Source organism: Triticum urartu, chromosome 6 (genome assembly GCF_003073215.2).
Source record: "Triticum urartu cultivar G1812 chromosome 6, Tu2.1, whole genome shotgun sequence".
NCBI lineage: Eukaryota > Viridiplantae > Streptophyta > Magnoliopsida > Poales > Poaceae > Triticum > Triticum urartu.
The window spans coordinates 539,594,971-539,608,087 of NC_053027.1; the positions used below are offsets into that span (position 1 = coordinate 539,594,971).

At 48.1% G+C, this 13,117-nt stretch overlaps 2 protein-coding genes across 2 annotated transcripts; both read left to right on the top strand.

The window, feature by feature from the left end:
* Positions 1-3,090: 3,090 nt before the first annotated feature.
* On the top strand, positions 3,091-3,610 carry LOC125515054 (cold-shock protein CS120-like). The gene has a single exon (XM_048680473.1). It carries the CDS (start codon positions 3,172-3,174, stop codon positions 3,451-3,453), a length of 282 nt encoding a protein of 93 aa, XP_048536430.1. The 5' UTR covers positions 3,091-3,171; the 3' UTR covers positions 3,454-3,610.
* Positions 3,611-8,369: 4,759 nt separating this feature from the next.
* On the top strand, positions 8,370-11,818 carry LOC125515052 (filaggrin-2-like). Its single transcript, XM_048680471.1, has one exon. The coding sequence runs from the start codon at positions 8,429-8,431 to the stop codon at positions 11,660-11,662; it is 3,234 nt and encodes a 1,077-aa protein (XP_048536428.1). The 5' UTR covers positions 8,370-8,428; the 3' UTR covers positions 11,663-11,818.
* The last annotated feature ends 1,299 nt before the right edge of the window (positions 11,819-13,117 follow it).

Genomic DNA, 13,117 nt, shown 5'->3' on the forward strand with positions numbered 1-13,117 from the left:
GTTGTATCTTTTACTAAGAGATGATATTGTCACAAGTCTATAGTCCATGAAACGGGAAGTTAACATATGCACTTCGTTAGACCATGAGAGTATAGAGTCACTCCATACCGGATGATGCACTTTGGGGTTATTCTGATGTCAGTTGTAACAGGGTGATCATAACGGCATCTTGCATGTTCATCGGAAACATATGATGGGGAACTAGATAGATCGAGACTCGGATTTTGTTCCTGTGACGATGGAGAGATTTTCTAGGGGCCTTCGGTGTGACGACATCTATCATCATCAGGTATAGTGAGAATGTATTTGACTCACGGGGATACTGATATATATCACCTCGGGTTTTGTAAATTATCGCAAAGCAAAATGAATATCATATGGTAGCTACAGGTTCAGTCGATAAACATTTGTGTGAGTATAGGGGTCAATATGGATGTCCATAGTTCCGCTATTGATCATTGGTCGAAAGTTTTTTCGGTCATGTATGTGTTTCACCAAACCTACAAGCTCACATACTTAAGAACCTTTGATTCGTTGAGTTCTAATTGAGTTGGGAGTATTGGAGTATATCACCAAAAAAGTTTCGGAGATAACGGAAATTATTGTGCGAGAGAACCAGAAGTGTTTCGGGGAAATCAGAAGCAGTTCAGAGAAAACCAAATAAAACTGGATAGGTGTGAAAGATCTGGAGGATGTAATACTAGTATATGAGGGCTCCAGTATTTATATGGAGCCCCTCAGGATTATTCTAGGCACCATGGGCTGCCCAAATAGACTAAAGCCTATTAGGGCGCAGCCACATAGGCCTAAAGGCCCATATATGTGGTGCCCCCCAAGCTAGAGGGTGGTGGGGCGGCACCCCCTTGGCCGTCGCCACAAGGGGAAGCCCCCTCCTCCAACTTGGCCTCGCCCCTCCACCTATATATACCCATGGGGCGCCCCCTACTGAGACACAAGTTCTCTCGCGATCTGCGGTGTCCCCCTCTTTAGTTCTCCACCATAGCTCTTCTCGCGAAGGGCTGCTCCTCCCTCCTTTTCTATTCTGGCATCATCAAGCCCCAGACGAGGAAGCACTGCCAGATCTCTGGTGTTGAACATGTGCAATGCACAGAGGGGCCGTACGTCCGGTTCTTGTTTGAGGGATCTGTTCGTGAGACTTCAAGAACACGATCTTCACAAACTCTTTTTCCGTTGCAACTTGTTGTTGGTAAAGATCTAACCTTGTATGTATGTCTTCATAGTGATCCTAGTTTTGTTTCATAGGACATTTTTTTTCTATACTACGATGCCCAACAATATGAGGACCATGCTACAATGCCTTTTTTGGCCAAAATCATAATTATTGGAAGTTATTATGGCAAATCTGCTAGAGTTGCTCTTAGACGTGCCTCGTAAGTCTCTCATGTGCTTAGACCTGTGGAGGTAGTAATCGACATGTATGGTCACACAAGTTTTCCCACTACACAATCACATTGTGGGCCCCACATAGGACGTACATTTTCTATTTTCTGTGAAATTTTCCAAAATTCTATAATTTCAAAATTTTGAAATATTTTTTGAAGTTCAAAATTTTGTAAGTTCAAAGTATTCTAAAAGATCAAATTTTGAAAGTGAAACGTTTGAAAATTATTTTAAAAAATTCAAATTACGATTGTCAAAATTTTGGAAGTTGAAAGACTTGGAGCAGTCGCGACGTCCATGATCGAGCTCGGCTGTTGGTCGTCCGCCTCTTGCACGCAACTCCAACGCACATCCGCTCTGGTGCTTACCTCCACGTCGATCGTCTGCTCCACGCTACCTTGCATGTAATTCGAACCGCCGCGTCATCGGTGGAAGCACCTCGCGACACCAATGGCCACTACGCCAGATCATGCGCCAGCTCCACCACATCCCGCATGGCACGGCATGGAAAAAATCTTACCATCGCAAGAGTTTTGCCTGACTATGTCCTACAGGGACGACAAGAGAGGAATGAAGGAGCCGGTTGTACGGGTGAGTTGCTAGTTTGGGGCGCCAAATTAGGGTATCTTTTCTCAAAACGAGGGAAATAGAAATACGAAGGATTTTACTAACATGTCCTCTTGAATCCTACAGGATTAGAAAACTACAGGAATTCAGATAAAAGAGTGTTTGATGAAGTGAGGCGTTTTGGAGGCCGAGCTCCATGCAGCCTTTTATTTTTGAATCTATTTTTCAAAAAATTGAACTTTTCAGTTTCAAAAAAATCTGGAAACTTTTATGCAAGTATACAAAGATGAAATGTATATGTGTGTAAAAATTCAGAATGAAAAACCTTGAGATGCGACCTGTGCAGAAAATACAAATTTGTTGTCTTTGAGGATTAATAGTATCATGTGTTGAAAAACCTCATATTTGTTTTTTTACAGAGGCCTCATTTCAACATAATTTGTCCTGAAAATTTACACACATGTATATTATGCCTTCATGTCTATGTGTATTTTTTCATAATTTTTAAAATCTAGAAATATGAATTTTGATGAAATTTCAGAAATGCTTTTGGAGGCCTGCATGGAGCTCGGCCTCCAAAAGGCATTTTTGTGTTTGATATCACTATAAAGAAAATGAATTATACACAGAGATTTGAGTGGATGCACTTTTTTCTCCAAAATAAAGTGCAAATGAATTCTAAGAAAACTTGCTAACATTTCAATATACTATGAATCAAACAGCCAACACAGAAAAAAAAATCCCTACGATCTAAATTCTCTAAAAATCCTACAAAACTCTTTTGGATCAAACCCCCAGCTCAGCCTGTCATATGCTTCGTGTACTTACTTTCGTTGTCGTCACATGTCGACACTTTCGATCTGCTAAGCAATACCACTTTTGCAAACGAAAAGAAGAGTGATCACATGTTTTTGGGGAAGTGTCTTCTTCACTCTAGTAGGCAGCCACCTGTCGACCCACTCATGCGAGCACACGTAGCGCCCTGCCCGGCGATTTGTCCATCTGACCACCCCTCTTTATGGGCTAGTCGGCACTCACCTGCCCATCCACTCACGAGAGCACACCTGGAGCTTCGTCCACCCTCGAACGGCCTATAAATAGTGCCTCGTGCTGCACCTGCTTTACACAACCACTTGCTTCACACAACCAAGACAAGTAAACAGCAGCACTAGTAGATTTCCCGAGTGACAAGTTCAGCGCAACATGGAGCACCAGGGACACGGCACCGGCGAGAAGAAGGGCATCATGGAGAACATCAAGGAGAAGCTCCCCGGTGGCCAAGGTGACCACCAGCAGACCGCTGGCACCCACGGGCAGCATGGACACACTGGAATGACAGGCACGGAGATGCATGACACCACGGCCACCGGCGGCACCCATGGGCAGCAGGGGCTTACCGGAACGACTGGCACTGGGACACACGGCACCGGTGAGAAGAAGAGCCTCATGGACAAGGTGAAGGAGAAGCTGCCTGGACAGCACTAAGCTCGGTCTGCCCACGGCCGCCACCTTTGCAGAATAATACTCCACCGTATATGAATTGATCGAGTCTAGTTCACCTAGCTCACTTGGTCGTTGGAGGAGCAAATGTATCTCTGGTTTAAGTTTTCACGGACAACAGTGTGTTCACAGTTTTCGTCTATTTACACTCCGTCATGCAAATTTCCTTTTTGTTCCTTTTCTTTTGTCCATCTTATTATCCGACAGGCTTTTGTAACTTAATATAAGACGTCTTTTGACAATATGACTGTCAAAGAAGTCCTATGTTAAGTTACAGAGGGAGTACTTCGGAGCGGTAAAAGAAATGATAGCTTTGTGTTGCACTGTTGCAGGACTTTCCTAGTGGCATAACAGATTTCGAACTCTTCTTTAGAATAACCCCTTCTCCATTCCTCGAAACAAGCCTGTGATCAGGTTCAGTTTTACAACGTTCAAAACAAAACAAGCACACTCTTGTCTTAGCTTTGATGCAAAACATAGTTTGTTCTTCTCGGTGATGCTGATTCCTTGTAAGATCTGTATGCTCTGAGAGTAGACAGTGCACACACTCCCTGAAGGTGCTGTTGTGTGTGGATAGGAACTGGGACGTGGAGACAGGGTCGGCTGCGTTGCGCTTGAATCATACAGCCTTCGATAACTGACATGGCTAGAAGTCACGTGCAAGAGTAGGATGAAAAAAGTGCCTATAAATTGTTTCAGATTTTTTTTTTGTGGTGCCTTGTTTATTTATTTAGAAAGCAAATCATATGCTGCTCTGCTATGAGATTATTGCATGAACAGATAAACCTATCTTTTATTTTGAAGTTTATATGTATGTATGGTGGCAGCCTTTTAAGTTTTCGGTGGAGACCAGATCATTGAGATCGATATTTTTTCCTCCTTTTGGGTGATCTCTTCTTGCTTCTGCTTTGGCTAACTAGCATTCATCCACTGTGAATCCCCAACCTGCATTAAATTACTGCACTGAAACCGTCTATGGTCTGGCAGATCAAGTTTGTTCGACCTCACATATGAATTCTGTTTTCTACAGTGTATAAATATACCTTGTATGGTTCAGATTTTTTAATATGCAAAACAATATATGGAATTATAGCCCCTCTCATGACTGTAAGATATATATTCGTTGATCATTTGTATGAAGGAAAACATAAAGGGGGGAGATAATGCAAATTCCACTAGTGCTCTTCTAATTCACATGGTTACATGCTTCTACAGCCCTCCTATCCAAACAGAAAACAAAGTGAGTGGCTAATTGCAAGTCACCTGAAAACTTAAACTGGGCCATCAGCTGATTTGGCAGGATTTTGAGCCGTTGGATAGAAAATGAACGGTTCAGCTCACGTCTTCTTCCTCCAACTGCTCTTCTTCCTAGAAAACGGATCACTATCTCCCCCTCCCCTCTTTTTTTTTGGAAAAAGTGGTCATCCCCGGCCTCTGCATCAGAAAGATGCATGCGGCCACTTTATTAAAAAGCCGACAGTAACAAAGTCTGATCTGCATAGTACTGCCCACAAAAGGAACAAAGCAAAAATAAAGAGTACAAGTCTCAAAGCCACATCCGGCTGGACGAGGATACACTAAGGACCTATCCTATGTAGTGATCGCCATCCAAACCGGTTGAAAAAAATCCGTGCTGCCATCTCCCATCGGTTGCACCCAGTAGCCAGCTGCTCCCGGGAGGCCGTAGGAGTGAGTAATGACCACATACGGATCCATGCCGTAGCCTGGAATATGACCTGCAAAAAATTAATCATAAGTTTTCTGTTAAAAATCACCGTTCGAGCAGTGATCCCCCCTCCCCCCTGCCGCCTACTACCACCGTTCGAGCTGCCGCCCTCGACCGAGGTGCTCCGGCGCCAGCCTCGTCCCCCTCCCCAACCACCGCCCTCTGCCAATCTCTAATTCCGGCGCTGACCTTTTTCCGGCAAACTTGCACCACCCCTAAGATAGATATGGGAGTCTTATCTGGCGAGCTCCTCCCTTCCCTCCAACTGTTCCTTTCTTCACATGAAAATAAACTAGCCCAAATTCCAAATTTAGGCGACTTACATACAACTATTGTGGAAAACAATATATGTTTACACTAGGAATGGTTTCCCTAGTTTTGTTATTTTTCAAACCTTTTATTAATGATATGGCCGCATGCATCTTTCAGATGCAGAGGCGGGGGTGAGCCTCCCTTTTCCAAAAAAAAAGAGGAATGGTTTCCCTTGTAACCATTATTATGGTCTGTGCACAGTAATATACAAGGTGATCTTATTATAGGTGGAGTCTACATGGTTTCCCCCACAAAAGAAGGAGAGTCTACATGGTTTCCAAACAGGACCATAGTGCTGGCAAACGTGGAATAGAAAACGAATGATTGTAGTCACATCTCCTGAATCCAACGAATTAGAAAACTACATGAATTTGATTGAAAGAGTGTTTGATATATCCCTATAAAAGCGAAGAAATTCTATAATGAGATTTCGTGGGTGCACACTTTTCTCTAGAATAAAGTGCAAATGAATTCTAAGGAAAATTACCGGGCATTTCACTCATCTGAATCAAACAACCAATATAGAAAAATTTCCCATGATATAAATACTCTAAAAAAATATAAAATTCTTTTGAATCAAAACCTCAGCCTCTACGACATAATAATATGGTTGTGTGCACATAGCTCGATGCAAAACTGAGGCTTGCTCCCCATTGCAAGAAAAAAAAGTCTTACCCTCTCTTATGCTTCGTCAAGTTACTTTCGTTGTCGTCACACGCCAACACTTTCAATCTACACTCTCCGTCCCATAATATAAGAGCATTTTGAGACGGAGAGACGGAGAGACGGAGGGAGTAATAACGTTCTTATAGGAGTATTATAAATGGAGGGAGTATCATCTTCATAAGCAAACAGTACCATTTTCGCAAGAGAAAAGAAGGATGGGATGATGATTTTGGAGAATCATCTTCTTCCCGGACGAGGACGAGTGAGCTGGGACGTGGCGACCGGGACGCGCCAACTGCCCATCAGAGGCCCGGCTCCTCTAGTCGGCAGCCACTGACGCGACCACACGTAGCGCCCAGCCGCGGCGATTCGTCCATCTGACCACCCTCTTTATGGGCTAGTCGGCACTCACCTGCCCGTCCACACGCGAGCGCATTCCGTGCAGCTTGGTCATTTTTATGTTTGGTTTCTCTGCGGCCTTCTTCTCAAATGTAGAATTGCGTGCTTCCTTGCGGTTTAGAGTGGCGCATTTGCTCGTTGATAAATCATGTAGCCTCATTCTGAATGTTGGGACAAAACTGTAACGTTATGTGTGTGTAACGCAACCATTATTTTCAAGCGTGTGCGATGGAAGTAATGCTTTGAAAAGAAGTATATACTTGTCTGAATGTTTGTTCTTGTCCTCCCTTGCAAAGATGGTAGCGCCATACTCTGCCATGTTACCACTAGCTAGAGCGCGAAGAACTTGCAGGAACACGATTTACTGAAGACATTTCGAAATGTCTTGGCCACAGGGGTGCGTTATCGCGTGATGTTTGCGTCCGGGATGTCAAATAACAACAAGGTAAGACGGCATTAGGAGAAAATGAAGATTTCACCCGGCCGAGACGACCAAACGTATCTCCGCACCCCATCATTCTGATTCTGAATCGTTAGTGTTAGCAGCCCTGGCTCCATTACTCGAAAGAAGCCTGTGATCACGTTCAATTTTACAACGTTGTATGAAAACAAAAGAAGCGCTCCGCAGCAAGAAAGTGCTCTTTTTTATCCCGAGCTCACATGCTCCCCGATGAACAATACAATCCGAAAAATTAATAAATTAAATTCAAAAAAATCTGAATTTCTTTTTGTGATAAGCATTGATGGAAGTTTTAACATCCTGCAAATTTTCGTGATGAGGTACGCTGGAGGCAGCCCTTTCAGTTTTCAGTGGAGAACAGATCATTGAGATCGATTTTCTCCCCACTTTTGGGTGATCTGTTCTTACTTCTGCTTTGGCTCACTAGCATGCATCTAATGGAATCCCCAACCTGCATTTAAATACTGCACTGAAACTATCTATAGCTTAGCAAATCAAGTTTGTTTGATGCAAAAATTCTGAGGATGTTACTCTCTGCTATTGTCTTTGCAAATTGCCTGCTTCACAGTTTTGATTTCATTGTGGTTGTGATTCTTTACTGCTAAAATACGAAGGATAGTAGTGACATGTCCTGAATCCTATGAATTATAAAACTACATGAATTCAAATGAAAGAGTGTTTGATATATCCCTACAAAAGCAATGGAATTCTGCACAGAGATATTAGTGGATGCGCGTTTTTCTCCAAAATGAAGTGCAAATGAATTCCAAGGAAAATCACCAAGCATTTCAGTCCTATGAATGAAATAGGCAACATAGAAAAATCCCTAGGATCTAAATCAGTCAAAAAATCCTACTGTATAAAATCATTTTGAATCAAAGCCCTTAACCTCTCGTATGCTTCGTCTAGTTACTCTCGTAGCCTCATTGTCGTTATATGCCGACACTTTCGATCTTCCATCCTCTTAAGCAAACAATTCATTTTCTTTTGCAAGAGAAAAGAAGGGTCAGATGTTTTTGGGGAATCATCTTCTTCCCGGACGAGGACGAATGAGCTGGGACGCGCCGACCGGGACGAATGAGACGGACGTGGCGACCGGGACGCGCCGACTGGCTTGAGAGGCCCGGCTCCTCTAGTCGGCAGCCACCTGCCGACCCACTGACGCGACCACACGTAGCGCCCTGCCGCGGCGATTCGTCCATCTGACCAGTGACCACCCCTCATTATGGGCTAGTCGGCACTCACCTGCCCATCGACTCACGAGAGAACACGTCGTGCTTCGTCTATCCTCTAACGGCCTATAAATAGTGCCTCATGCAGCACCTGCTTCACACAACCACCTGCTCCAAGTGAACAACACCACTAGTAGATTTCCCGAGTGACAAGTTCGGCGCTGGATGGAGCACCAGGGACACGGCACCGGCGAGAAGAAGAGCATCATGAGCAAGATCAAGGAGAAGCTCTCCAGCAGCCACGGTGATCACCAGCCGGCCGCTGCCACCCACGGGCAGCAGGGACACACCACTGCAGGGACGCATGGCACCCCGGTCACCGATGGTGCCTACGGGCAGCACGGACACACCGGAGCCACCGGCACGGGGATGTACGGCGCCGACACCAGCGAGAAGAAGGGCGTCGTGGAGAACATCAATGACAAGCTCCCTGGTGACCATGAGGACCATCAGCAGACTGGTGGCACCTACGGTCAACAGGGACAGACTGTCGCGGCGACGCATGGCACCTCAGCTACCGGTGGCACCTATGGCCAGCAGGGAAACACCGGTATGGGGACACATGGCACCCCGGCCACCGATAGTGCCTCCAGGCAGCACGAACACACTGGGTCCACCGGCACGGGGATGCACGACACCGACATCAGCGAGAAGAAGGGCGTCATGGAGAACATCAATGACAAGCTCCCTGGTGGCCATGGGGACCACCAGCAGACTGGTGGAACCTACGGGCAGAAGGGACACATGACCGCGGCGATGCATGGCGCCTCAGCCACCGGCGGCACCTATGGCCAACAAGGAAAGACCGGTGCGGGGACACATGGCGCCCCGGCCACTGATGGTGCCTACGGGCAGCATGGACACACCAGGGCCACCGGTACGGGGATGCACGGCGTCGACACGGGCGAGAAGAAGGGCAACATGGAGAACATCGATGACAAACTTCCTGGTGGACATGGGGACCACCAGCAAACTGCTGGCACCCACGGCCATCAGGGACACATCGCTGCGACGACGCATGGCGCCTCGGCCACCGACGACACGTATGGGCAACAGGGAAACACCAGCACGGGGACACATGCCGCGCCGGCCACCGATGGTGCCTATGGGCAGCATGGACACACCGGGGCCACCGGCACGGGGATGGATGGCGCCGACATAGGCGAGAAGAAGGGCGTCATGGAGAACATCAATGACAAGCTCTCTGGTGGCCATGGGGACCACCAGCAGACTGGTGGCACCTACGAGCAGCAGGGACACACCGATGCGGCGACGCATGGCGCCTCAGCCACCAGCGGCACCTATGGGCAGCAGGAAAACACCGGTACGGGGACACATGGTGCCCCTGCCATCGATGGCGCCTACGGGCAACACAGACACACCGGGGCCATCGGGACGGGGTTGCATGGTGCCGACACGGGCGAGAAGAAGGGCGACATGGAGAACATCGATGACAAACTCCCTGATGGACATGGGGACCACCAGCAAACTGCTGGCACCTACGGCCATCAGGGACACACCGCTGCGGCGACGCATGGCGCCTCGCCCACCGACGACACGTATGGGCAGCAGGGAAGCACCAGTACGGGGACACATGCCGCGCCGACCACCGATGGTGCCTATGGGCAGCACGGACACACTGAGGCCACCGGCACGGGGATGCACGACGCCGACATAGGCGAGAAGAAGGGCGTCATGGAGAATATCAATGACAAGCTCTCTGGTGGCCATGGGGACCACGAGAAAACTGGTGGCACCTACGGGCAGCAGGGACACACCGATGCGGCGACGCATGGCGCCTCAACCACCAGCGGCACCTATGGACAGCACGAAAACACCGGTACGGGGACACATGGTGCCCCTGCCACCGATGGCGCCTACGGGCAGCATGGACACACCGGGGCCATCGGGACGGGGTTGCATGGCGCCGACACGGGCGAGAAGAAGGGCGTCAAGGAGAACATCAATGACAAGCTCCCTGGTGGCTGCGGGGACCACCAGCAGACTGGTGGCACCTACGGGCAACAGGAACACATCGATGCGGCGACGCATGGCGCCTTAGCCACTGGCGGCACCAATGTGCAGCAAGGAAACACCGGTACGGGGACACATGGCGCCCCGGCCACCGATGGTGCCTACGGGCAGCACAAACACACCGGAGCCACTGGCACGAGGATGCATGACACCGACACCAGCGAGAAGAAGGGCGTCATGAAGAACATCAACGACAAGCTGCCTAGTGGAGACGAAGACCACCAGCACACCGGTGGCACTTACGGTCAGCAGGGACAAACCGGCGCGGTGATGCATGGCCAGCAGGGACACACCGAAATGACCGGCTGGGGGACACACGGCAACACTGAGAAAAAGGGCGTCATGGACGATATCAAGCCCAAGCTCCCCGGTGGCCACGATGATCGCCAGCAGACCGGCGACACCTATGAACAGCAGCGACACACCGACACTGCAACACATGGCACCCTTGCCACCGGTGACACCTATGGGCAGCAGGGACACACCGACACGGGGACATATGGCACCGGCGAGAAGAAGGGCGCCATGGATAACATCAAGGAGAAGCTCCCTGGTGGCCATGGTGACCACCAACAGACTGGTGGCACCTACGGGAGCCAGGAAGACACCGAAATGACTGGAATGGGGATGCATAGCACCACAGCCACAGACGACACAGATGGTCAGCAGGGACACACCCGAATGACCGGCACAGTGGTACACGACACCGACGAGACGAAGGGTGTCATGGAGAACTTCAAGGAGAAGCTCCCCGACGGCCATGACGACCACCAGCAGACTGCTCGCACCGACGGGCACCACGCCGGCACGGGGACGCATGACACCCCGGCCACCGACGGCACCTATGGGCAGCACGGACACACTAGAGTGACTGACACAGAGGCGTACAGCACAGGCGGCACAGGCGAGAAGAAGGGCATCATGAAGAACACCGAGGAGAAGCTCCCCGGTGGCCACAATGACCGCCAGCAGACCGGTGACACCTTTGGGCAGCAAGGACACACCGACACGGCGACACATGGCACCCCGTCCACTGGCGGCACCTACGGGCAGCACGAACACACCGGAGTGACCGATAAGGGAACACAGGGCACCGGTGGCATCGACAAGAAGAAGGATGCCATGGAGAACATCAAGGAGAAGCTCCCCGGTGGTCACGGTGACCACCAGCAGACCGCTGGCACCTACGGGCAGCATGGACACACTGGAATGACCGGCACGGAGACGCATGGAACCACGGCCACCGACGGCGGGCAGCAAGGACACAACGAAACAACTGGCACTGGGACACACGGCACCGACGGGACCGGTGAGAAGAAGAGCTTCATGGACAAGATCAAGGAGAAGCTGCCTGGACTGAACTAAGCCCGGTCTGCCTACGGCCGCTACCTTTGCAGAATAATACTCCACCGCATATAAATTGATTGAGTCTAGTTCACCTAGCTCACTTGGTCGTTGGAGAAGCGAATGTATCTTGGTTTAAGTTTTCATGGACAACATGTGTTCACAGTTTTTTTTTTCTTTTTAACATTGTCGTGCAAATTTCCTTCTGGTTCAACCCATGTATGTATGCTATGATGCCTATGGCATCTAATATATCAGTATAATAAAGTTACTAAGCTCCCAGAAATTAGAGCCTCGTGGTTGAACGTGGCATATGAGACCACCTATTGTTTAATTTTCGGTCGGTAAGAGCATCTCTAGTAGATCCCGTAAACCATTGTTCCTGAAAAATCGTTTACGGTATCTAATAAACGATTTTTGTAGGACACCGGCCGCGCTGCAAGAACAGATCCCGCATAACGATCCCGCATATGACACAAATTTAAACAAACTATACTCCACGCTAAAAACATCTCGCCGGAGTTCATCAAACCAACGTAGCATAGCATAGCACACGGGAGTTCAACACACATAGCATAGCGCATGGGAGTTCAGCACACATAGCATAGGGAAGTTCTTAGTACAAACCATAATTAAACATAATCAAAACATAGCATAGGGGATCTACTCGTCGCCGGAGTCCTCGCTGGAGCCATTGTCGCTGTCGTAGCACTCGTCGTCCTCGTCGTTGGAGATGACCTCGGCGGGCAGCGGCTTCCCTCCCTGAAGCATATCGTAGATCAGCGAACCGAAAATCCGGGATTGGGGCTGGTACTCCTCCCAGGACGCCGGCAGCTGCGCAGCTGCAGCCGCATCTCCAGCGTCGGTCGTGCTCCAATTTTGATAGTTTCCTATTAGTAAATAGTAAGCGTTACTAAAAAAATATTTTTTGATGATGTATATTACGATAGTGGTAAATGATTGATCTCACTTATTGTCCGTTGTTGTCTGGTTGTTATTAATGCTTTGCGTGTCATCATATTTCGTAGGTGTAGAAATTCCAATAATTTTTTAGTGCGAACCACGACATACATGAATTTAGAATACTGCGAGTGTTATATTTGGCTTTACATCTCCAAACAAGAGACATGTTGATAAAGTGTTCTATACATGGGCTGACAAAAAAGTTTGCTTGTTGGATGCAGTTGATTTCGATGTTGATAGAAATTATGTTCAACGAAGTTATCGTTAGCATAGATTTATCAAAATGATAATTTCCACGCGTGTGGCACGAAGCAATCCCGCCTTGACATTTTTACAACTAAATTGCCATCCGAAAAGAAAAAAAAGACAAAAAATACTAATAGTTGCTATCCGAGTCATCCTCGCGTCAATAAACTTGTCATAAAAAACATTCAGAGTTTTCCTTTTAGTTTTGTGTTTTTCATTTAATTCTTTTTCATTTCAAACATATTTTACGACACTACATATTGTACA